The sequence below is a fragment of the Eulemur rufifrons genome, chromosome 2, assembly GCF_041146395.1.
Source record: "Eulemur rufifrons isolate Redbay chromosome 2, OSU_ERuf_1, whole genome shotgun sequence".
Lineage (NCBI taxonomy): Eukaryota > Metazoa > Chordata > Mammalia > Primates > Lemuridae > Eulemur > Eulemur rufifrons.
Genome location: NC_090984.1, coordinates 6,001,588 through 6,027,748, shown reverse-complemented (window position 1 = coordinate 6,027,748; position 26,161 = coordinate 6,001,588). Strand labels below are relative to the sequence as shown.

Genomic DNA, 26,161 nt, shown 5'->3' with positions numbered 1-26,161 from the left:
CCTTTTGGTTTCAAAGGTTTATTCTTCAGAAGCCACAGAAAGCCGGGAGTGTCCTCTTATTTCTGCTGAGGACAGACGCAAGGGAATGAACACGGCGTGTTTGTGCTCTTCAAGTTGCCCCTCCTGAGAGGCCGGCCGGGGTCCCCATTCCAGCTCCCTCTCGCCCTGGCCGAGACAGGGGAGACTCGGGCTTCAATGGGCAGAGCCCCAGTCACTCTGTAAGAGGTGGCAATGGCACCCCCTGCCAGGGGGATGGGGATTTTGAATTTTGCACATGCTGCAGGTCAGCACAGGTTATGGGTCAAATTCCAGCACCCGCCCCCACTGGCTGTGTGACCATCCGCCAGTTCCTAAACCTCTCTGTGCATGAGAACCAAGGCCCCCGGTTGGGATGCAAGAGAACAGTACAGATGTCCTGTCGCCATTATCCGTTCAGCACACAGCGCCAGCCAGGCACCGGACCACCTGCCGAAGACAGGAACCTCTGAGGTACGGGGTCCCCTCTGCCCGCTGACACCATGGCACACAGGCCAACCTCACGAAAAGACACACAGAGAATGACATGTTTCAACTGTTTTATTTGCTTTCTGGGGTGTTGAGTTTGGGGCCTCCCAGGGCCCTGCCCCAAGCAGAGTCCGGCAGACCCTCCTCTGCCCGGGGCTCCCCAACACGGGGGTTTCAGACAAGGCACTGGCCGGAGTTCTGGGTGTCGGGGAGAAGCCAGGCTGAGGCTGGACGGGCCGGGCCCTCCTTTGGGGACAGAAAACACAGTCACCTTTGGCAAGAAGAGTTTTTCCTAGAGAGTAATTTAGGGCAAGATAGAAACCTGAGATGTAGGGGGAGCCCCCCAAAAAGCCAGGTACTTCCTGGGCAGGCACAAAGTGAGCTTCCTAAGGCCCACGTGTGGCCTTCCTGGCCTCCAGCTAGGGCCTGGACAGCGCAGGCCTTGGCCAGCAGAGAGCACTATTGGAAACTGGCTCCCGGGGGATTTCCTTAAGACAAAATATCAGGACACAAAAGCCTCCGGGGCCCAGACTGCATCCTGCAAGTGGCTGGGGTGACCCGGGCCTGGGTAGTCAGGAGCCATGGCCACCTCCCAGTGGCCGATTCCTGTCCCCCTGCTTTGTGCGTCAGGAGTGTTGGAGAGGCAGGCACTTCCGTGGGTCTCTGGGCAATGGAGGGGGCTCCAGGGAGGGAGGGGGAGGAGAAAAGGATTCGGGAGAGGAGGAGCAGTTTGCAGTTGGACTGGGAGGCCCTGACACTCAGCTTGTGACAACGATCCCCAAAACCAGGGGACAGAGCCTCTTGGCAAGTGTGTTTGGCATCCACCCAGGAATTACCTTTCCAGACGTGGGTGTTGGGCACGAGGGTCTAAGTGGAACCCTAGCAGCCCTCCATCTGCCTCCTCTCGGCAAAAACAGAGATGTTTCTCCTCCCCGCTGGCAGCCCTGGGCCCTCAGGAGGCACTTGTGCCCGGGGAAGAGAAATTGTATCTGGGATATAAAAACAAAGCCCTTTTCTGCCCCCTCTGTGCGTGGATGCCGTGCGATTCGTGGTCACCCTGCCTCTGCCTCTGCAACCACCGTCAGCGGCCCACGTGGCATCGGCATCGCAAGAGCCTCCAGAGGGTAGAGGCTGGGGCCGCGGGGAAAATGGGGCTTTGTGCTGCTATCCCCGAAGGGGACTTCTGGGTTCAGACACTACGAGGGGTGGGGAGGTCAAAGGCTGACAGTCTAGACAGTGTTGGCCAAAAGGTGGGGGGGCGCACATAGATTTCCACAAGCCGCTGCCCGCAGCCCCTCCCCGCCTGGTCACCGCCGGGGGCACGGGCGCCAGGGTGCACACACGCCAGCTGGTCTTGCTTCTCGGTAGAAACCTCTAAGACAAAAAGGCAACCTGATTCTGCCATAGTGGATCCTTTCTGTTCTAGATGTTTCTGTGCCAGCAAAGAGCAGAGCAGGGCATTCTCTTCCTTGCTGAAACGTCTGCCATCTGGGATGTTTCCCCCCAAAGATCTGGCTGCGATGTCAGTCCCATCCCCCATCCCATTCCAGCCCAGACTGGCCCCTCCAAGGGGCCTTGGGGATCTCAGCTGTTCCAGCCCTTGGTCGGGACAGGAGGGCTCAGTGCCACCGAGCTCCGCCCAGCAACCTCACACCCCTGCCTGTCTTTCCTTCCCCTCCGTCTTATTTCTTGTGCGAGCTGCATCCTCATGCACATGCCGCTGACCTTCTTTTTGGTGGGGAGGGGGCGCTGAGGGGCTGAGGGCAGGTATAAAGGAGCAGAGGTGCACGGGCTCCGGCATCTTAAACACGGTGCCATCGCAGGCTGGTTAGGACACCAGGTACCCCGATCACCGTCCCTGCACCCCCGTCCCCCACTCGGCACTCTCCACAGGGTCTCATCAGGAAAGCCCCCACCAGCGTCACTGCCCCCTCCCGCCCCATTCCTCAGCCCGTCCTTCCATGCCGCGCCCCCCTCACCTCCCACCTCGCTCGGACACCCGCCAAGGGCTGCGCCCCCCTCCCCCGCCTCTGCAAACCAGAGAGGACAGGGAATGGGACTGGGCCCACCCGCCTCCTCAAATGAGGGCATTTTAAGCCCAGACCCACCAAAAGCAGACGGACATGCCATGGAGTGCCCAGATGAGTTCCACCAACAGAAAAAGATTTTTAAAAAATTAACAAAGAGAAAATAAAAATGAGCCCAATGCCGTGCTTTACGGAGGAGGACGAGATTCTGGTTCGACTTGAGGAGGAAAAGCTGAAGGGTCCCAGGCACGCGAAGATGACAGGCACACGCTCCACAGGGTCGGACAGCAAGCTCGCTCTCCACAGCGCTAAGTCACAAGTCACGCGGCGCTTTAAGCGCAGAGGCGAAATGCGGACCCAGGAAAGATGGAGCCGCGAGGGCCGGCGCTCAGCTCAGCCCAGCCCGGGTGGCTCAGTCCCCGCCCCTCTTCCTTCCCCGTCTTGCCAAGACCTGTTTTCTCCTCGGAGTCCCCCAGATGGGACCTTGGAGCAAAGAGCTGGACGAGGCCTGACGCTGTCTGAGCAAGATCTCGGGGGACCCCGAGTCTGGAGGTGCCCACTCCCCTCAAAAGGGCCACAGCTTCCACGCACAGAAACCCGCCCGGCAGACGCAGGGACACCCCACAGGAGCCCCAGAGCGCGGACTGGGGACGCCGACAGGGTGCTTCCAGCCAAGACGGGGCTGGGCCGGCGTGGGGGACTCGATGGCTCCCACCTGCTGGCCACGTCCGCACCCGCCGCCAGGCCCCCACCGGCCCCCACCTTCCCCTCCAGAGAAACCCAACGACCCGGGTCCCACACGGTGCAGCAGCTCAGCAGAGGCAGCGGAACATGCAGGAAGGAAGGTGAATGTTGAAGAAAACAAAACAAAGCAAAAGTCTCAGGTGTTTGAAAAAGAACCGAACGCCGGGGAAACACCAGTGGGATCCAAGGTGGATTCTGATCCCAGCCGCGTCACGCTTGCGGCGGGGGGCGGACAGTAAAACCACGTTTCCTCCAAAAAAGTAGAAAACGGTTTCCAAAATGTGCATTTTGCTCAATTGCCTTCCCTGTGTCGTGGCCTCCCCTCTCTCCCTGTCTGAGGGTGTCATGGTCCTGCTGTGTGGCCACCCACTGAGGGACGTCACCCTGTCCCTGCCTGGGGAGTTCAAAGTTGCAGAGAGTGAGATAAAAATTTACTCCTAACTCCTGGGCGAGTGTCCAAAAACCATCTACAGAAAAACCCGCTGGCTGCCCCGTCTTCCTCCTGCCCAAACATGCCCAGACATGCAGAGATCTGCAAACTCCGGCCCCCAGGCCCGTTTCGTAGAGCACCCCCTAAAGAGAATAAGGAACTCGCCCCCAGCAGCAAGACCTTGAAAATCCAGGCCAGACATTCGGTGGGTTTGCAGTTGCTATGAAGTTTTACATATTCCAAACCAAAGCCAGGGCAGACAAAATCTGTAGTTCCACTGGTGACCTATCTCTGTGGGCGCAGCTCATAGCTTGGGTGTTGAAAGGGCTGAGCCTTTTATGGCCACACCTGGGGTAGCAGCCCCACCCCGTGGCCTGGCCATGGGCTCCATGCCCTGAGCAAAAGGGGCTCTGGAACAAAGACCTTAAATCCAGTTTTCAGGGCAGGAGGCAGAAGGGGGCACAGCCCAGGACAAAGAAAAGACACTTTTGTTGGTGGCTAAAGCCCTGGTTTAACCAAAGGGAATATAAATTACTCTGCACCCAAACTAGCACTATTGTTTTTAAAAAGAGAATAAGAAAGAAAGAAAAAAAAGTCAAGCCGCACCCCAAGGCGGCCTTTTCTGGGGCTGCCAGGCCGTCAGGCAGAGTTCAAAGGCAGAGACTCTTCACGAAGCTTTTCAGTGTGGGGAAACCAGTCAGGGATATAAAGCGAGCTCCGAATTCCTCCACCGACAGACTCAGAAAAGCAGGCGACAGGTGGCACTGGCCGCGTGGCTGCGGGGCGTAGATCCGCTGGACCAAGATTCTCCGGGGAAACCTGGGCCCGCCGGCCACGGCAGCCATGTCCCCAAACGCAAGGGGGAATAGAGAAAAAATCTGCTGCTGCTTCCTTCAAATCAACCGGAGCTTTTGCAGAGAAGAAGGAAGAGGAGTGTGTCCATCACGACATCTCATCCAAATCGGATCCCCCCAGCGGATGAGCTTGTGTTTCGTGGCCAGGCCTTGAAAGGCAGACGTCCCTCTTGGGGTCCCTGGCGGGACGAGGTCTCGGGAGACTGAGCGGCCCTCAGTGTTGGTGGCAATAGCTGATTTTGCCTTCCGACTGCTCCAGGACACCCAGCATCTCCTCAATGATGGCCCTGAGCGCCCGGCCCAGCTGGCCCGCGTTGTAGGGTTTGCCCAGCGGGGGCACATGCACAAAGGCTGAGCGGCCGTGGCTCTGGTACAGAGAGGTGTAGTAGGTGAAGTCACAGAGATACCTAAGCCGTGGGGGGCGGGGGGCGGGAGAGAGAACACGACAGGTCACAGCGTCAATCTGCAGACCAAGGGCACAGCCTCCCTCCAAAGGCAGGACCTCCAACCTCCCCAGAAACCTGCAAGAAAGGCCACCACTCCTGCCTCCGCAGGTGGCAAAAATGGAAAAACCTGGTAACTCCCAGTGCTGTCGCACATGCAGGGAAGCGGGCAGAGGGGGAGGCTGGTGGGAGCGGAAATCGGCTGCCCTCCTGGGGAAGGCACTTCGGCAGGTTGGGAGAATTATAATCGCCCAGACTTTACGACCTGCTATGTCCAGGTTTTAGAATCTACCGTCAGGAGCCATCTGTATGAGAAAACACAAACAAGGGTGTTCACCGCCGTGCTGTTATATCTGGAAGCGGAAAAAGAGAAAGCGACGTAAATGTCCCCGGGTGTGGCGTGGCTTAGTGAACTCGGGTTTATCCGCACCGTGGAATACGACGAAGCTGTAAATAAGGAGTGCGACAGACCCAGAAGGAAATGCAGACCTCTGTCTGCCAACGGGAGAGTGAGGGAGGGAAAACAGAGAGAGAGAAAACGGAGCCGTCGCTGACACGCACGCTGTGGCCCCCAAGTGAGCCCCGAGGAAGGGAATTCTCAGGAAATGCACGCCATGGGCCCATCCACACAAAAGCAAAGCGGAACGAGGCGAGACCCTAAACCTGCCCACCAAGGGGCCCCTGCGTGCACAGCAACGTGGGGATGGGAAGGAGGGCTCACGGCCCGGGTTTCTAACTTATCGGAGAAGTCCCCACGGGGAAAGAGAGAGGGCAAGAGAATTTTTCTCAGTGAGAATGTATGAGGACACAGTCTAGAATTATCTGTGTGATTAAAAATTCATTTTAAAAAGAGACTTGGCCAGGAGCGGTTGCTTGAGTCTATAATCTCAGCACTTTGGGAGGCCGAGGTGGGAGGATTGCTTGGGCCCAGGAGTTTGAGGCAGCTGTGAGCTATGATGATGCCACTGCACTCTAGCCTGGGTGACAGAGGGAGACCCTGCCTCAAAAAAAAAAAAAAAAAAAAAGATGAGATTAGGGTGGGTCCTAAATCTGGTGACTGCTGTCCTTATGCCAGAAGGCCATGTGGATAGGCCCAGGGAGGGTGATGTGATGACGGAGGCAGAGATCGAGGTGACGTTTCTACAAGCCAAGGATCCCTGGCAGCCACCATGAGAGAGACCTGGAATGGGCTGTCCCTCAGCGCCCCCAGAAGGAGTCAACCCTGCTGACACCATGACTTAGCTTTCTGGCCTCCAGAACTGGAAGACACTACATTTCTGTTGTGTTGAGCCACCCAATTTGTGGGGTTTTGTGATAGCAGCCCCAGGAAACTAATACAGAAAGCGACCACTTGGGTCGAGGGAGAGGCAGAAAGGGGGACTGAGGCGGCGGCTGGGGCAGCACCCAGGTGGGAGATGCTGAGGGCCTGGGCGGGGACCTGACGGCGGAGAGGAGTGACAGGTCCACAGTGAGTCCCAGGAACAGAACCAGTGGCGCCTGCTATATACGCATAATTAGCACCGTGCCTTGCACACACTGAGTGCTCACCCAGCGAGGCCAAAGTCGATATAATTGGCTCGTTCAACACCAGGCTTGGTCAGTAGAGGAGGGAAACCCCCGCTCATTCCCACCACACAGGGCCCCTACCTGCCGGCATCCTGCGAGATGGTCACTGACACATCTAGGCCCAGCGTGGTGAGTCTCTTGCACACAGCATCCATGTCGATGATGGAGTCAATGCTTTCAGGCCCATCTTCCACGCAGCACTGGGAGCCGGGGCAGAAGCGGCAGTTGTCCAGGCCCTTGTAGCCCTTGTTGTGGCCACATTTCTCCAGCGTGACTGTGGTTGCCATGCCTGACACCCCCACGTGCACCACCAGCTGCAGACAGGCAGGCAGGACTTAACATGGCCTGGTCATGGGACGAGGGGTCCCCCCAGGCAAAGCAGTAGGCGCCATCCTCACTGAACTCAGCCTGGGGTTACACTGTTTCTGACCTCTTGCTGTTGGAATACACCCTAGAGTCACTCTTGCAGAAAGGTATGGCCAAGTGAAACAGCCAAGCATTTGAAACATGCAAGGTTATTCATTGTAGCTCTTCTTGTTATTGCAGTCACACACCGTAACTAAACTAACTAGCTATTCATGGGGAGTTGGTTCAATAAATAATAAACTACTATGCAGCTGTTAAAAGGCCTAAGGCAGTTTCATATGGAATGATACTCAAGGCATATTGCCAAATGCAAAAGGCAACGTATAACTTCCAGTAATCTTGCCTAAAAATAGAGATGTCAGGAAGACATCGCTTCAGCATTATTTATAAGAGTGAGGAAAATTTCTGGAAACAACTAGGATGCCCAATGATAGGAGAAGGAAAACATTAATCACTAAAAATTACCCAGCCATTAACATAATAATGTTTAGGGAGAATTTTTAATGACCTAGGTCATTAAGTGCTCATGATACAATATTTATAAAAAGCAGATGCCAAGTTGAATGCAGTTAAACTTCAACTACTGTATTAATTACTTGTGTGTATGCCTATGAGCAGAGGGGCATTATAAGAAAATACGTGAACATTTAAAAATTAGGTTGAAGAGTGGCTGTCACACGTGGCAGCCACGGGCCACATGGGGCTTGAAAAACAACTAATCTAAATTGAGATGTGCAATTTGTGTAAAACACACACCAGATTTTGCAGACCAAGCACACACACAAAATGAAATATCTCATTAATTTTTCATATTGATTACATGTTGAAATGATAATATTTTAGATATACTGGTTAAATTTAAAATATTTAAGATGACAATTTTGTCTTTTTTTTTTTTTTTTTTTACGATTTTAATGTGGCTACTGGAAATTTTTTCTTTTTTTGGAGATAGGGTCTCACCTGTTGCCCAGGCTGGTCTCAAATTCCCGGACTCAAGTGATGCTCCCACATCAGCCTCCTGAGTAGCTGGGATTCCAGGCATGTGCCTCCACACCCGGCTGAAAATTTTAAATGTTCTATGTGGCTGGCATGAGAATGTCCATTGGATTGTGTTGCTTGAGAATATATGTCCCTGGGAGCAAGAACTGGGCTGTTTTTATTGGCTGTTGGAGGCCCAGTGCCTGGAACTGTGTTATCGGGTACACAGGAAATTGAATACTGGTGGATACAAAAATAAAATAGCACCTGACATGTAGTGGATTCAATGGTGACCACCCCCTCCAACAAAAATGACATACCCATGACCTAATGCCTGGAAACCGTGAATGTCACCCTATTTGGGAAAAGGTAATTAAGTTAAAGTCTGGTATATTTTGGGGTTTTCTTTGAGACAGAGTGTTGTTCTGTCGCCCTGGGTAGAGTGCAGTGGCATCATCACGGCTCACTGCAACCTCCAACTCCTGGGCTCAACAGATCCTCCCGCCTCGGCCTCCCAGAGTGCGAGGATTACAGGCGTGAGCCAATGTGCCCGGCCTGTTTTGTTTGTTTGTTTCTTTAATTGGAATAAGGCAAGACTACATAGATGCAGCAGAGGAAGAAGCCCATTTACAGATGCTTTGATCTGGTCTTACCCGGCCTCTGCTTCCCCTCTGCAAAATGGGCTTCCTAGAAAGGCAGATTCCTCCAGCCAGTCCTGGAGAACACTGAAAGGGCAGGCTAGGGTGGGAAGCTAGTGGGGTTCCCACAGGGACCAGGACCTCACCTTTCAGAAACACCGGCCCAGGTGGGTTCCCTGCTGGCTTTCTCCCCTGACCCCACGGAGCTCTGCTATCAGCCCATGGCCTTGGCTGGGCCACACGTCCCTGTGGCGGGAGGGAAGGGTGTACTTCCTGCCTGGCTGGCCTCCGCTCCAACCATGTCTGGTATTAGCCACAACTCCCTCCCACACCCAGTGTCCCTTTATGCCACCCTCTACTCTGACTTCTCATTCCAGGAGGTTTGGAGAGAGCTGGTGCCACCTCCTGCCTGCCAGAGTGGGCATGTGACCTGGGCCTGGCGAATCAGAGTATTCCTTCCTTCCTCCCACCACCGTGATTGGTTTGGAGACCAGCATGTGACCCAAGCTGGCCAATGGGAATCAGCCATGGACCGTGCTGGCATTATAAGAGGAAAAGTGCTCTTTCTGTTGAGTGGCTGAATTAGGAAGAGGGCTGCCAGCAGCCACCTGGCTTTGCCACCATGAGGGAAGAGACTGCTAGAAGGCTCTTCCCTCAGTGCAAATCAAAGCGAAGCAGAGAGGCCATCAGAGAATGCTGACAACACTGTGTGAGCACCTGGATCAAGCCAGACCTGAAGCACACAAACGTTTGTGTCCAAGCTATGTTGAGCTGTGTTTTGACAGTCACTGATGACGAAATGCACCCTGACTGACACAGAGGTCTAGAGAGACAGAGCCAGGCTTTGTGAGGCCCTGAATGTTTGCTTTCTTCCCTCGCCTCCAAAGCACCCCAGAAAAGTGCTGGGCTGTGGCATGGGTCATGTGTTTGGGACAGGAACGAAGCCACACAAATCACCCACATGCGAGTGTGCCCCTGCAAGTCCTGATGAAGAGGCACCTGCTCTTCACACCGCTCACCTGTGGACTGTGCTTCTCCCACAGGGCAGGGATGAGTCTCTGGACCGTCTTGTACTCAACCGGAATCTCGTACACGTGTAGGTCCACGCTGTCGCCAAGGCCCAGTTTTTCCAGCTCCTGGAAGCGAGGAGAGAGGGGGCGTCACAGCATCAGAGGGAGGCTGTGGGGGGGTGATGCATTCCCCAGGGATAAATGGCCTGTCCTCAGAAAACGGGCGGCTCTCCCGACTCATTCTGCAGAACAAGGAGGGGCAAGTGCTGATCCACCCCAAATCTCTCGTCCCCTTCCCCACCCACTTCTCTCCAACTCTCCCGGCATCTCCCCGGGAGGCGGCGTGACAACACGGCTTCTGGGGCCAGGCTGCTGGGTTTCAACCCTGCCCGTGTGACCGAGGGCAAGCCACTTAATTTCCCTGAGCCTCGGTTCCTCATCTGTAAAATGGGGATAATAAAGCGCTTACTTCCCAGGAGAGCTGTAAGAATGAAATGAGTCCATTCGCACTAAGAGATCCAAGCTACGCACAGCACATTTTAAGCGTTCAAATAATGATCACTGCCGTTACTGTTATTTTTGTTATTATCCTTTCCCCCTTGTTATACCTGAGAAGAATTATTTATAGATTTGGTGTATGTGCATAACAGGTTCTCAATCTATATTTACAGACTGATTCAACTCCTTAGCAAGCTTCTAACCATCTGAGGGAACAACAGGCTTTAAGATTGTCTCTCGTGGGCCAGGCACGGTGGCTCATGCCTATAATCCCAGCACTTTAGGAGGCTGTGGCAGGAGGATCGCTTGAGGCCAGGAGTTTGAGACCAGCCTGGGCAACATAGAGAGACCCTGTCCCTACAAAAAAAATTAAGAAAAAGTAGCCGGGCATGGTGGTGTGCACCTGCAGTCCTGGCTACTCAGGAGGCTGAGGCAGGAGGATCGCTTGGGCCCAGGAGTTCCAGGCTGCAGTGAGCTGTGATTGCACCACTGCACTCCAGCCTGGGTGACAGAGCAAGACCCTGTCTCTACCAAAAAAAAAAAAAAAAAGAATGTCATGAATTATATACAAAAATGGGCTACATATAGCCACATGTGCACTTCTCTGGGGAAGCACCAATGTTTTTCTCGCGGGCTGCCAAAGTTCTAGCTGTTAACTCCTTGGGGGCAAAGCCCACGACCAGGTCTCCTTCCCATGGCTGGCCCGCAGCACAGCACAGAGTATACCAGCAACCACGTTTGTAGGATGGACAACGATTCTGCCAGCCGCAGCACGCAGAGGATGCAGAGAAGTTCAGGGGCAAAGGTTTCACCTCAGTAAGAGAAAGTGAGAATGAGTGGATTAATAAAACATGGTATATGTATACCATGAACTTTCATTCAGCTAAAAAAGACACAGTGGTGATCTAGCACCTCTTGTATTATCCTGGATAGAGCAGGAGCCCATTCTACTAAGTGAAGTGTCACAAGAATGGAAAACCAAGCACCACATGTACTCACCATTAAACTGGTTTCACTGATCAACACTTAAGTGCACATATATTAGTAACATTCATTGTCTGTCAGGCAGGTTGGGGCAGGGTATATCCGCACCTAATGGGTGTGGTGCACACCATCTGGGGGACGGACATGCTTGAAGCTCTGATTCGGGGGGTAAAGGTAATATGTATAACCTAAACATCTGTATCCTCATAATATTCTTTTTTTTTTTTTTTGAGACAGACTCTCACCCTGTCACCCGGGCTAGAGTGCCATGGCATCAGCCTAGCTCACAGCAACCTCAAACTCCTGGGCTTAAGTGATCCTCCTGCCTCAGCCTCCCGAGTAGCTGGGACTACAGGCATGCGCCACCATGCCCGGCTAATTTTTTCTATATATTTTTAGTCGTCTGGCTAATTTTTCTATTTTTTTTTTTTTAGTAGAGACGGGGTCTGGCTCTTGTTCAGGCTGGTCTCGAACTCCTGAGCTCAAATGATCCTCCCGCCTCGGCCTCCCAGAGTGCTAGGATTACAGGCGTGAGCCACTGCGCCCGGCTTGTACCCCCATAATATTCTGAAATTAAAAAATAAATAATACAGTTTACAAGGGTGAACTATATGGTATGTGAATTATATCTTAATAAAACTATCAAAGTTTTTCTTTACCAAAAAAAAGAAAAACTGAGAGTTCTTCATAATAAAATAAATACTCCAAATAATGATTATTGTAGGGTCATTTACTAAATAATATTATTCTTAGCTCTCGGTGGCTGATGTTATCTAATTCTATGGGGCGGGTCGCAGGCAAAGCACATTCTGAGTGTGGCCTCACTGAATTCACTGTAGGTGCATTCTCGTGTCTTCTGCATTGATTTTGGAATTTCTTTTTCTTTTCTTTTTTTTTTTTTGAGACAGAGTCTTGCTCTGTTGCCCAAGCTAGAGTGCAGTGGCGTCATCATAGCTCACTGCAACCTCCAACTCCTGGGCTCAAGAGATCCTCCTGCCTTGGCCTCCCAAAGGGTTAGGATTACAGGCGTGAGCCACGGCACCTGGCCTGGAATTTAATTTTCCCTTCTTTTTTTTTTTTTTTTTTTTTTTTCCTTTTTTTGAGACAGGGTCTTGGCTCTGTGTCCACTGCAGTCTTGAACTCAAGCAATCCTCCTGTCTCAGCCTCCCGAGTAGCTGCGACGACAGGCACACGCCACCGCACCCAGCCTAGGAAGAGTCTAAAATGACATCACACCCCTTCCCTGCTCCAACTTTCTGGTGGCTCCTGCCATATTCAGAATAAAATTCCAACTCTCCACGATGGTCCACGAGGCCCTGCAGGGTCAGCCTCCTCCTTGCCTGCCTCTTCCTTCCCCCGCCCCGCTCCCCACCCTTGCTACTCACTGCCACCACCCCGGCCCTGGCCACACAGCCTCGTCTCAGCCTCTGACACACCAGGCTTGCTTCCCTCTGCCTTAGAGCTTTGCACAGGCTGTTCCCTCTGCTTGGAAGGCTCTTCCCCTCATTTCCAGTCAGCTGACTCCTCCTTAGCCTTCACTCTCAGCCTCTGGGGAATAAACTCTTCCTGACTCCCAGCCCCCATCCCACTCCCCCAATCCCCAGGTCACCGTCCCCGCCACAGCGTAGGATGAGCACACAGCAGGTGTGTGTGAATGTTGGCTGTGTCACTGAGAACGCACACAGAGCTCCGTGGCCCTGGGCATGTCACTGAGCCTCCTGAGGCTGTCTCACTCTCCTCAGCTGGAAATAGGGGCTGTTGGGGATCTCTCTTTCTTTTTCAGCCTTCCCTGTGTTTCAAAGGAGTTCCTCACTACGCATGACAGCCAAGAGGTGGAGAGAGCCCCGATGCCCATCAACCAAAGGATGCACAAACAAAATGTGTCACGATGGACTATTATGCGGCCCTGGAAAGGAACAAAGCACCGACACGTGGGTGAGCCTCGGAAACACAATGCTGAGCGAGAGAAGCCGGACACAAAGGCCACACGGTGTGTGACTCCACTGATATGAAATGCCCAGAACAGGCAAATCCACAGAGACAGGAAGCAGATTAGTGGCTGCCAGGAGCTGGGGGACGGGGATGGGGAGCAACTGCTAATGGGGACGGGGGTCTCCTTTTGGGGAGGGATGAGAATGTTCTGGAACTAGATAGAGTTGGTGATGGCACAACATCGTCAATGTACTTAATGCCAAGGAACTGTACACTTTAAAATGATTCATTTTATGTTACGTGAATTTCACCTCAATTTAACAAAAGAAGAAAGCAGGAAAGCAGCGCTTCGCTGACGGTATCGGGTGGGAGTCACAGGCGTAGCCCCTAGAGCTGGCCGCCTGGTCCGACCCCGCCTCCTCCCGCTTAGCAGCCAGGTGATCTCGGGCACGCTGCTCACCCTCCTCGTGCCTCAGTTTCCTCATCTGCAAACAGCACCCGTGGCATAGGGAGGAAAAATAAACTAACACGCATGAAAGGCACGGGGCCTATAAACACCCTAGCTTAAATCACGATGCCACCACACGAATGCACTTCATTTAAAAAAATCAAAGCACCTTCTACTTCTGGCTAAACCACAGCAGTAAGAATCAGATTTCCCCTCTCGTCTGGAACATCTGAAAAAATAGATAAAATAAATAAATGAGTAGTTTTCAGGTATGAAGTTAGAAAGTTGAAGGTGGGGGGCGCAGGGAGCGTAAGGGGGCTGCAGTTTGCAGGGCAGAGTCCCGCAGGGAAGTGAGCAGCAGGGAGAGGGTGCGGGAGAGGTTGATTTCAGAGGGCTGAGGACTAATGGGCATATACGTGTGCCAAGACCAAGATAGGGCCACCTGAGAAGAGCAGAGGGGACAATCTTCACAGCCCACACAGGGCTGCAAATAGTTTATGTTCCCACCGGCCAGAGTGAGGAAAATCTCTTACCGAAGAAGGGGAAAATTAACCCTGGAGAAAAGGCTGCTCTGGTCCTGCCTGAGAAAAAAATAACAGCAAGCCTCAAACAAGCCAGGCACGGTGGCGTGTGCCTATAGTCCCAGCTACTCGGGAGGCTGGGGCAGGAGGATCTTGTGAGCCCAGGAGTTCAAAGCCAGCCTGGGCAATATAGTGAGACCCTATCTCTAAAAAAAAGAAAAGAGAGAGAGAGAGATTCAAACTATTTCCAAGTAACTTAACTGTTTCCCAGAATAAAAGCCAAAAATATCTGGAGGAAATCCAAAAGTACCCAGCATGCAACAAGGTAAAATTCACAGTGTCCAGCATTCAATCAAAACTTACCAGGCATACAAAGAAGCAGAAAATACCACCTGTGAGGAGGAGAAAAAGCAATGGAAACAGGCCCAGAAATGACACAGATGAGGACATTAAGACAGTTATTGTAGGCTGGGCACGGTGGCTCACACCTGTAATCCTAACACTCTGGGAGGCCGAGGCGGGTGGATCGCTCGAGGTCAGGAGTTCGAGACCAGCCTCAGCAAGAGCAAGACCCCGTCTCTACTAAAAATAGAAAGAAATTATCTAGCCAACTAAAAAATATATAGAAAAAATTAGCCGGGCATGGTGGCACATGCCTGTAGTCCCAGCTACTCGGGAGTTATTGTATCATTTAAAAGCCTGACAGATCAAGTCTGAAGGCCCACCATGACCCACCCCTCACTGATTCACATCAGAAGTGACAGAACACACATCTACACTGACCCGTTTGTAATCTCTTATGCACACACCCATCTGAGAAAGTACATAGCATTTTTTGGGTCTCACTATGTTGCCCAGGCTGGTCTTGCACTCCTAGGCTCAAGCAATCCTCCTGCATTAGCCTCCCAAGTAGCTGGGATTGCACATCATACTTCCTTTATCCCTGCTGCATAGTATTCCACCTCAGAAACTGGCCACCATGAATTTAAATATTTCCCTACACTGGAACATGTAAGGAGCTTTGGATATTCCTCATTTGTAAGTCTGCCTGCAGCGAATGCCCTGTGCAAATGTCTCTCACCCATGTGCGAGGCATAAATGCCAAGAAGTGACACTGCTGCACCGCAAGATCAGCCTGCACACATTTGCTGTTGAGAAGTACTGTCGAATGAAGTCTGCTTTTCTGACCTCAAATTCAGTACATCCTAGGCAGGGCTTCCCAACCTATGGTGAGTTGTATAATTATTTCATTATATTTTACAATGTAATAATAATAGAAATAAAGTGCACAATAAATATAATGTACTTGAATCATCCTCAAACCATCCCCCCCTCCCCAGTCCATGGAAAAATTGTCTTCCATGAAAATGGTCCCTGGTGCCAAAAAGGTTGGAGACCACTATCCTAGAGGGAAAAACTTTATGGTTTATAAATGAATCTTCCCCTAATCTCCAAGAAGAGATCCATGGAGGTCTTTTCTCTCTTAAAAACAAATCAGCAGCTAGGTGTAGTGGTGCACGCTTGTAGTCCCAGCTACTTGGGAGGCCAAGGAAGGAGGTTCACTTGAGGCCAGGAGTTCAAGACCAGCCTGGGCAACATAGCAAGCCCCTATCTTTAAAAAAAGAAAAACAATCAAATGACCCCAAAAGCACAGGAATAAAAGAAAAAATAGATAAATAAACTGGACTTCATCAAAATTAAAAACAGAATGAACTTTAAAAGAATGAGTCATTTCTGTCTGGACCACCCTGGAGGGAGGGATGTCCAGGCACGCACCGTGGGGTGAGTGAGCCACCTTCTGGGCAAGGAAGGAACAGGAAGGGAATGGGGACAGGACGGAGACATCATCGCTGCACAAAACTCATCATGTGACGTTTTGACTTTTGAACCATGTCAATGTTTTACAAGATCAAAAAGGAAAATAAAACGACCCATGGACCCACAGCTACAGACCTGCCTCTTTGCTGTGATTTCCCTAATGGGCACAAGGTAATCGTCTTGAATCCCACGTGACATGTTGCTTTTTAAACCAAGGGGGAAATCTGTATTAAGAAAAGCAGGATGTGCACTCTGGGAGGCCAAAGTGGGAAGATCGCTTGAGCTCAGGAGTTCAGGAACAGCCTGAGCAAGAGCGAGACCCCATTGCTCTATCTTCTAAAAATAGAAAAATTAGCCAGGTGGCGTGGCATACCCCTGTAGTCTCAGCTAGTCGGGAGGCTGAGGCAGGAGGATCGCTTGAGCCCTGGAGTTGGAGGTTGCAGTGAGCTAGGCTGACGCCACGGAACTCAAGCCTGGTGACAGAGTGAGACTCTGTCTCAAAAGAAAAAAAAAAGAAGAAGTTATGAGCTTGGAGGCAGGAAACAAACTTGCTCCAAGCCCAGGGCATTCAGTTCCTTTTCCCTAGCAGAGCTAGTGTTTCCTTAATACTTTCCTTAAACTCACTTAATTTTTTCCTTAAGTACATTTAGCCTCATTCCAAGTAACAATATCCATGAAACTATGAGACTTGATGTGCTAGCTATATATTTTTTCCCTAAAGCACATTAAATACAAAACTATCATAATTTTATAATGTGTGCTCTACATACAGTATGTGCATGTATATATACACACATTCTTTTCAAGTGTGAAATATTTCAAAAATAATTTTTAACATTTCCCTCTTCCTCCTAATGTTTCTTTTTTCTTTCTTTCTTTCCTTTTTTCTTTCTTTTTTCCTTTTTTGTTTTTTTTAGAGACAGGGTCTTGCTCTGTTGCCCAGGCTGGAGTGCAGTGGTGTTATCACAGCTCACTGCAGCCTTGAACTCCTGGGCTCAAGTGATCCTCTTGCCTCAGCCTCCCAAGTAGCTGGGGCTACAGGTGTGCACCCCCATGCCCGGCTAATTTTTTTCATTTTTAAGAGATGGGGGCCGGGTGCAGTGGCTCACGCCTGTAATCCTAGCACTCTGGGAGGCCGAGGCAGGAGGATGGTTTGAGCTCAAGAGATCGAGATCAACCTGAGCAAGAGCAAGATCCCATCTCTACTAAAAACAGAAAGGAATTATATAGACAACTAAAAATACATATAGAAAAATTAGCCGGGCATGGTGGCGCATGCCTGTAGTCCCAGCTACTTGGGAGGCTGAGGCAGGAGAATTGCTTGAGCCCAGGAGTTGGAGGTTGCTGTGAGCTACGCTGACGCCACGGCACTCCAGCCTGGACAACAGAGCGAGATTCTGTCTCAAAAAAAAAAAAAAAAGAGAGATGGGGTCTTGCTATGTTGCTCAGGCTGGTCTTGAATTCTTGGCCTCAAGTGATCCTCCCACCTCAGCCTCCTAAAGTGCTGGGGTTACAGGCATGGGCCACTGTACCTGGCCAGATCCTGTGTTTTAAATGTCATTCTCCACTAAAAGTACCAAGGCTGGGGCAAGGAAAGTACAAAGGGGAGTTACCATGTGATCCAGGAGCCCCCTCCTAGATAAATGTATATCTATACATAAAATTGAAAACATACGTCCACACAAAACCTCATACATGACTATTCATAGAAGCATTGTTCACAATGGCCAAAGGTGGAAACAAGTCAATGTCCGTGAACTTATGAACGAATAACCAAAACATGGTCTATCCACCCAGTGGAATATTACTCGGCCAGACAAGGGACTGAAGCCCCGATCCCTGCTGCCATGTGGGTGAGCCTTGAAGACACGGTGCTGAGTGAGAGAAGCCGACACCAAAGGCCACACAGGGCACGATTCCAAGATATAAAATATCCAGAATATGCAAGTCTACAGGGACACAAGATAAATCAGTGGCCGTCAGGGGCTGGGGGAGGGAGAGGGGGAGTGACTGCCAATGGGGATGGGGTTTCCTTTGGGGGCGATGAAAATGTTCTGGAACTAGACAGAGGTGATAGCTGGACAACTCTGTGAATATACGAAAACCTACTGACTTACACCTTTAAAAGGGTGAACTGAATGGCATGTGATTCTATCTCAACAAAATTTATCTCAATTTTTAAAACAGAAGACACAAGACGTCTGACATCCAACACTCAGGTGGGAATCAGAAACAAAATTTTAAAAGGTGCCCCGTGAAATGCAATGTGGCGTACTGGATGGGATTCTGGAACAAAAAGGGAAAGGGTATTAGTGGAAAACTGGTGAAATATGAGTCAAGTCTGGAGTCTAGTGAATAGCAATGGGTCACCAGTGGTTTCTTCTTTTTGACAAATGCCATGTTCATGTAAGATGTTAACAATAGGGGATGATTTTCTTAACAATGTATCTGTAAGGTGAAAAATTGTCTATTAAATTTAAAAATAAAAAAAATAATAGGGTAAGTGTGGGAGGAGGCTGGGTACAGTGGCTCAAACCTGTAATCTCAGCACTCTGGGAGGCCGAGGCGGGAGGATTGCTTGAGCTCAGGAGTTCGAGACCAGCCTGAGCAAGAGCGAGACCCCGTCTCTACAAAAAATAGAAAAATTAGCCAGGCGCAGTGGTGGTACCTGTAATCCCATCCAGCTACTCAGGAGGCTGAGGCAGGAGGATCACTTGAGCCCAGGAGTTCGAGGCTGCAGTGAGCTGTGATGACGCCACTGCACTCTAGCCCAGGTGACAGAGTGAGACCCTGTCTCAATCAATCAATAAAAATAAAAAATGGCTGAAAGTCTGAGAAAGACTTATATGGTCACAAAGTATCTCTCCATGGGATACTTCTTTATTTTTTTTAAAGTCAAGGTCTCACTATGTTCCCCAGGCTGGTCTCGAACTCCTGGCCTCAAGCGATCCTCCCACCTGGGCCTCCCATGCTGCGCACCTGTTTCAGGATAACTTTTTTTTTTTTTTTGAGACAGTCACACTCTGTCGCCCCATGTGCCCGCCAGGATACTTTTTAATTACAAAGGGCAAAATACATAGTAACTTTGCAGGGAGAAATCCACTAGACCTCACTTGAAGCAAGAGATCAAGGTCAGTGTCAGCAGGAATGCGACAGGTAAACATCTGGTGTCTCCTTACAAGACGGCACACAGAGGACACATCACTTCTGCCCAAAACACAGCACCTCAGTTTAATACGAGGAAACGTCGGACAAACCCCAAGTTTGTCCCCAACTTGGAACCCCAAGTCCCCCGGATTCCGCAGGGAGTGCAGCCCACCCCGAGCACACACCGTGAAAGGACCGGGGCTCAGGCGCCCCAGACGCTGCATTGTCTACACCCGGTCTACCTGACAAGACCCCGCCGAGAAGCCACATCTGACCGTTTCCCTTGACCCCATGACAAAGACCCTCTTTGTTCCCTGGTAATATCCTTAGCAGGTCTGTCTAGACTTGCTGTGGCAGTAATTGTCCCGTGATGTCTCCACGTTCTGTGACCCGGCTCCTCCTCACCCTGCTTGGGCAAGGGACACTCCGGATGGCCCCGAGCCCTGGGGCTCCCTGGCCCTTGACACCCACCTGAGCTTCCTCGGGAGAGAGGGAAACGCAGCCAGCATCCCAGCCCACCACCCGAGACCTGGGGGCAACAGGACACACCAAAGGCGTGGCGCCTCCTACAAGAGGTGCTGGGGGCAACCACCACCCCAGGGGAAGATGAAAGGGGGGTTTCCCTTCTGTCCCCCCAACAACTCCCACCTCCTGAACGTGGCCGGTGGGAAACAGTTCACTGGGACACAGGTTCACCAGGGCACGAAGAAGGAAGATCAGCAGACACAGAGACAGGGAGACACACAGGTGGAGAGAGAGAGAGAAGGGAAGGGGACAGGCAGAGAGAGAGAGTAGTTATCGGTCCGTGGGAGAAGGAGGGGTTCCTTCTATGGATGGTGACACCTGCACATCTGCGCGTCTGAAAAGCCAGTTGCCACAGGGAACGACCGCTGCTCACGGCACAGAACAAAATGCACAGCTTCAGGGGGAGGTGGCAGACATCCAGACATCCACCCTCGCCTGCACCTATCTCTGAGTCACACCAAGAACACCCCAAGGCTGGATCCCACCCATCCAGAGGCGACACCTTTTGAACAGGCAAAATCTGCTTTTATCCGGGGGCACAAGGACACACCAGAGGGCAGCTCCGGGAACTCCACGGGGGGCCTCACGGACTCTGAGCTGCGCAGAAGAGGCCAAACCCCACAGCCAGCTCACCGTGTGACTCCAACTGTGCCAAGTTCTAGAACAGGCGAAACTCACCTTCGTAGCAAACAAGTCAGCAGAGAAGTTTACGTGGGGGTGGGGTGGGGCGGTACCTGGGAAGGCGCCTCTGTGAATGAATGAGGAAGAACCAGGGAATGTTCGAGATCTTGATCTGGACTCAGGGACGCACAGATGTAATGTCATTGGTTATATACACAAGTGTGCTCAGTGTACACAAGCCGGACTCCAGTTTTTTTTTTTCCCTTAAAAAGGGAAACAATGGGATCTGAATAGGCTGGCATCCCTTTAGCACCGGGAGGGGGCAGAAGCCTCTCTTCTCATTTCCTAAACTCCGGGAAGAAAGTGGAGAGTGCAAACTTCGGGTCTGGGGAGATAAGGACCAAGTAGAAGGGATGTTCCCCCCAGCCGCAGAGCGCAAAGCTGCCATCCTCCACCATCCGAGCCCCAGAGCGAGGAGGGATTTCCAAAGATTGTTTAATTGATTTTTTCTTCTATTTAGATGCAGATCACAGTGTCTGGGGCCCAGGAATTCAGACACTCGGCTTTGTGTCCACTCAGCCCCGTGAAGGCTCCTGTCTGAAACTCGCACAAAGCCAGACACACAAGTCTTCAGAAACACGCTGTTCCTTTTTGTCTGGGACTCCGGGGAGCGGGTGCACAGGCAGGGCCTCGGACACGCTCCCATCTGCAAGGGTCCCTGGATCCCAGCCCTCCATCCCGCAAAGTGGGTGGAGGGAAAAAAACAAAACAAAACCATGGAAGCAGCTATGACTTTGAGAGCTGGAGTCGGAATGACAAAGAAAGGTGGGGCGTGGGGGGAGGGCCAGCTGGGGGTTGTCTCACTGAGGTTCAAGTTGGGTTTTCCTCCAAATCCAGGACTCTGGAGTGGGAAGCAGGGCCACTTTAAATCAAGCAGCTAATGGGCTGGGATTAACACGAGTTTGGCTCCAGTCTCTGCCAACCTGATTTATATAAGGAGCAACATTCCCCTTTCTCTCTGCTCATTGTTTGCTAGTCTGGCCCTCCAAATGCCCCATCTGGCAAAGAAACTAGGAAGGGCTTTGCAGACGACACCCTGCTCGTGACACCAGGAAAGACAGCCCTTCCCTGCCCCCACTATGCAAACTTTTCCTCCCCCAGCTGCCTGGAGGTGACAGCGAGGGTCACTGCACTGGCTCCCACAAGGTTAAGACACCCCCACTCCAACATCCCTGCCTGGTTCCTCCCAACATGGGAAGCACCTGCCTAAAACGCACCGGAGAATTCTCAGGTTGGCCATTCGGGAACCAACCCGAGTCACAGTTTGTCTCTGAGTATATAGAAAAGATTTTTGATGCAGAGGAGAAAGATGCCATATTCAGACGAATCCTAGGTTAGAGCAGGAGCCTCCCACTTAAGCAGCTGCGTCCTGGAAATGCAACATTTATACCCACTCCTGGGCCCTCCCAGTCCCAGATCTGTAGCCACTAGCTGGGCTGGGCACTTCCGAAGTTCTAGGTGTGATCACGGAGAACTCCCTTCATCACTCCTCTTGGCCTCAGTTTCCTCACCTGTAAAGTGGGTGCAAGAATAACTGCACCTACCACCCAGGGGTTGTCGGAAGAAATCAGAGCTCTGGGCTGCAAACAAGTGCCCAACAAACGTAAGCTAGAAGATGTGTGTATCCGACATAAATATCTCGTAGGAGGAGACTTTCTTTGGGCCATAATTTCTTGGGGGAACCCAGCTCCAAGCCTGACTCGTACCCTCCAAATATGTGTTACCTGAACCGCAATCCAGCTGGCATTTACAGTGTGTTCCCCAAAAGGGCCAAACCCTGAAAAATAAAAACAGTAAAAGCAAAATGTTATTGCAGAGTGGTCCTACCCAGCAGCTACCACCTGCAAGAGTGTTGGGGGGCTGGTCTGGAGTTCTGGGGGGCCTGATTCTCATGCCTCACAAGGAGGAAGTGGCCTCTTTAGCCTCAGAGAAGGCTGGCCTGTTCCTTTCTCAATTGTCCCCACTACTCGTGGCCCAATCTATAGCTATTTTATGACTGTCTTTATGGGGGGCCTCTCCCCCAACTCTGGAGGGGGCAGATGCTCCGTGAATCCCCACTGGAGGAGGAGTGGCCCTCACGGGATGTGTATGGGTCTTTCCTAGCCGTCCACACACCACCCCACTGCCCTCTCTGCTAGCTCCAACTCCAGGCCCCCTTTCCAAACCAAGATTGTCGCCTGGGAAGATACACTGAGTGACCTGCCTGGCGTTCAGCCTCAGGGCATCCTCTTTGCAGGCAAGGGTGTTTCCTGGGCCCAGTTTACAGGAGCAGGCACTGAGGCACAGAGAGGTAAAGCCAGCTGCCTAAGGTCCCACAGCAAGAAGGTGGGAGAGCTGGGATTCAAACCCAGACCTGGAGAGTCCATGGCCTTGGCCTCCCTCTTCTAATCACTGCGTCGCACTGTCTAAAAAATTGTCTAGCTGGGCCAAGGATCTCATGTGACATCAGTGCTATGGGAGGGATGTTGTGTCCTGAGAAAGCAGGTAGATGCCACGGCTCAGGAGGCAACCTCCCCGCCCACTCCTGCAGCACAGCTGAAGTTTGAGTCCCAGCTCAGCCACTTACAAACTAGGTGACCTCCATGAAGTGACCTCGGTTTCCCTTTCTGCAAAATGGAGATGGTGAAGATATCACCAGCTGATGCAAAAAGCTCTGGAATAACAAATAAGGAGATAAAGGAAGGCTGTGGGGGACAGTGACCCTCCCTGCAATTATACACACCTGCTAGGCAGGTGAGTGGCCTCTTCCATCTTCCCAGGTATTCCAGGACCAGCCCCGGCTTCCCTTCTACGGTCGCAAAACACCTGTTCGAACCGTGGCTGCATTTCCCACTCTGACCCCTCAGGACTGCAGGTCAAAATGACCCCCCACTCTGAGGCCCCGGCGGAAGTTGACATGCCACGTGGCCCCTAGGCGGAGTCTCAGGGAGGAGGAAGAGTTAGTTGGTTTCGGGGGAGTCGGTGACAGCGGGGCTGGGCTCACCAACAAGCAGCCCAGGCACAAAAGGTTTCTGGGCGGAGACAGTCCCTGGGACAGCCGAGGAGCGGACCGCGCCAGAGGTCCCCGGACCCACACCTGTCTCTGCCCCGGGGGAGCAGCCCCCGTTAGCGCAGTGGCCGGGAGGTTCATTTGTCACCGGGACGCTTCCTGCCCGCAAATCGGCCTTTGTCTCCTGGGGCTAGGGAGGGTGGGGGGACAGTCCGGACCCCGAGGAGGGCAGGGAGGCAGGTCCGGTGCAGCCCCTGGCCAGGCAGAGCAGGTGGGTGCCCGGAGGGTCACTGTCCCCACTCGGGGAAGGAAGGACGCCAGAAGGGCCTGCTCCACGCGGGGCACTTGCTCGTGTCCCCACGCCCCTGCCGGCCCGGACTCTCGACCCCGAGACCACAGAGGCGCCGCCTCCTCCTCCACTTTCCGGGTGGCCGGGACCGGGCCGGGCTCTCGCAGGCGTTGACATCCCCCAAACTTGGGGCCTCTTCTAGCACCTGCTCCGCCCAGGGGGCCGCCCGCCCCGCCCCAGTCCCGGCCGCCGCCCCCGCGGCCGCCCGGGCGCGCAGCCCGCGTACCCGTCACCACCACCGCCTTCCTGGGCTGCTCCATGGCGGGCTCGGGCTGCGCCTCGGACCCGCTCCGGTTCGGACTGGCGCGTCACCCGCCCCGCCAGCCAACGGCCCCGCGTCGCCCCGCCCCCGGCCCCGGCCCCGCCCCGCCCCGCCCCCGCCCCGCCCCGCCCCCGGCCCGGCCCGCCCCCGCCCCGCCCCGCCCCGCCCCCGGCCCCGCCCCCGCCCCGGCCCCGGCCCCGCCCCCGCCCCGCCCCGCCCCGGCCCCGGCCGGCCGCTCGGCGTGCGCGCCCCCGGGCCCGAGGCGCAGCGTGCGCGCCCCCGCCCCGCGCCCCAGTCCCGGCGCGCCCCGCCCCCGCCCGCGCCAGCCTCAGTTTCCCCACTGGTGAGATGGGGATAGGTCCTCCCCGTAGGGCAGCTGTCCCCTTTTTGGCAACGGGGACCGGTTACAGTTTTTCCATAGGGGGGATGGTTTCGGGATGATTCAAGCGCATGGCACTTACTGTGCAGTCACACCTCCCTGCGAGGGACAACCTGTATTTGCAGCCGCTCCCCAGGCTCTGAGCAGGCGCAACCCAGGCCCAGGGTTCGCGCCCCTGTGAGAACCTGACGCCACCGCGAATCTGGCGGGAGGCGGAGCTTATGTGGTGATGCGAGTGATGGGGGGCGGCTGTAAACACAGATCAAGCTCCGCTCCTGCCCCGGCTGCCCAAGTGCACCGGGTTCCTGACAGGCCCCAGGCCGGTACCCGTCCACTGGGGACTGCAGCCATAGGGTGTGGCCGCTTACATGCACTGAGCCAGGTGCTGGGGGCTAGGGGAGATGAGGCGGTCATTTATTCCACAAGTATTCATAAATTGCTCATTCACCCAGTTGTTTGTTTTTGAGACAGGGTCTCACTGTGTTGTCCCGGCTGGAGTGCAGTGGCACAATCACAGCTCAAACTCCTGGGCTCAAGTAATCCTCCTGCCTCAGCTTCCTCAGTAGTTGGGACTATGGGCATGCACCACCATGCCTGGCTAACTTTTTGCAGACACGGGGTCTTGCTATGCTGCCCAGGCTGCTCAGAAATTCCTGGCCTCAAGCAATCCTTCGGTCTTGGCCTCCCAAAGTGCTGGGATTACAGGCCACCAGGCCATCCAATTCATCCCATTTTCCAGATAAGGAAACTGAGGCACAGATCAGAAGGCCATTGTCTGAGGTCACTCGACTAGAGCCTGTAGGGATCACAGAAGAAGTATTCAGGCCAGGAGGCTTTGGGGAGGGACAGAATAAAAAAGGAAAAACATGGGCGGGGCACAGTGGCTCACGCCTGTAATCCCAGCACTCTGGGAGGCTGAGGCGGAAGGATCCCTTGAGCTCAGGAGTTTGAGACCAGCCTGCGCAAGAGAGAGACCCTGTCTCTACTAACAATGGAAAAAATTAGCCTGGTGTAGTGGTGGCACCTGTAGTCCCAGCTACTCCGGAGGCTGAGGCAGGAGGATCTCTTGAGCCCAGGAGTTTAGGGTTGCTGTGAGCAATGCCACGGCACTCTAGCCTGGGTGACAGAGCGAGACTCTGTCTCAAAAAATAAATAAACAAACACATAAACAAATAAAATTTTTTAAAAAAGGAAAAACACTGCAAGCACATTTGGTCAGTGCCAGAAGTTTCTCTGTAGGCCCCCATGTTGCTAAGGAGGCTAATAGGGCAGGGCCTTTGCACTTGCTGTTCCCTTTGCCTGGAACATACCCCATAGGTGCCCACAAGGCTGGCTGCTTCTCCTCCTTCAGGCCTCAGCCTACCTGGCTGTCACTGCCTCCCAGGGGTCCTTCCCCCACTACCCCCTTCACCTCCCCTGAGGGTCTGTCCCCCAGCTAAAGATTGCTTGAGCCCAGCAGTTCCAGACCAGCCTGGAGGTTCCTTCTTGCTTTCCTTGGCTGAAATTACCCTACCCCTACCCCCTCTCGCCCCGTGGGTCCATGTCATTTCCTGTTCTGTCCTCATCACAGCAGTGAGGCTCAGAAATTATTTTATATAGTTAGTGCTTTTCTGGTTGGTTCACCCATTTTCTCTGACAGAGAGATTAGAACTCCCAGAGCAGGAAGTATTTCTCTGTTAGTTCCACGTCCCAGTGCCCGGCACGTCCCCTGGCACACAGCAGGTCCCCTGCCAATGTTCATCAGAGACCAGAATTCCTCCTAAAACAGCCAGAACAAAGTTGAGTTTCTGTGTGTGTCCTCAGAGACAAGGCTGGACCTTGGCCTTGGGTCACCGACATCTCATTTCAAGCTGCCTTGGCTCCGTTTGTCAGGCTGCTGTGGAAGGAACGTCGCCACCCCACCCCCACGCCGAGGGCAGAGTTCTCTGCACTGGCCCAAGTTCTGTTTGCAAGTGCAGGCCTGAGGTCACATGCTCGGTGGCTATTTTGGTCTTTGGCAGCCTCAGGTAGAATTTAGAAAATCTGAGAGCCAGCCTGGGCGGGCTGTGGGAGCCAGACCGGAGCCAAG

General features: G+C 53.0%; 1 protein-coding gene across 7 annotated transcripts; it reads right to left on the bottom strand.

The window, feature by feature from the left end:
- Positions 1-1,561: 1,561 nt before the first annotated feature.
- Positions 1,562-23,750, bottom strand: PGPEP1 (pyroglutamyl-peptidase I). Of its 7 annotated transcripts, none has more exons than XM_069476650.1 (6): positions 23,679-23,750; positions 22,681-22,767; positions 21,839-21,891; positions 9,570-9,686; positions 6,650-6,882; positions 1,562-4,966 (listed from the first exon to the last, which is right to left on the bottom strand). In XM_069476650.1, the coding sequence occupies exons 1-6, from the start codon at positions 23,710-23,712 to the stop codon at positions 4,774-4,776; spliced, it is 717 nt and encodes a 238-aa protein (XP_069332751.1). In that variant the 5' UTR covers positions 23,713-23,750; the 3' UTR covers positions 1,562-4,773. The 7 variants fall into 7 exon arrangements, with proteins under 7 accessions (XP_069332751.1, XP_069332797.1, XP_069332771.1 ...); XM_069476696.1 differs by lacking the exon at positions 23,679-23,750 and adding an exon at positions 22,837-22,956; XM_069476670.1 differs by lacking the exon at positions 9,570-9,686.
- Positions 23,751-26,161: the final 2,411 nt, after the last annotated feature.

Excerpts from the sequence above, each read along its gene's own strand:
- PGPEP1 (XM_069476650.1), bottom strand. The coding sequence starts at position 23,712 with ATGGAGCAGCCCAGGAAGGCGGTGGTGGTGACGG. Across the intron at positions 21,892-22,680 it reads TCATGGAGGTCACCTAGTTT|GGTTTGGCCCTTTTGGGGAA; the intron begins GTAAGTGGCTGA and ends TTTATTTTTCAG. Across the intron at positions 4,967-6,649 it reads ATCTCGCAGGATGCCGGCAG|GTATCTCTGTGACTTCACCT; the intron begins GTAGGGGCCCTG and ends CCCACGGCTTAG.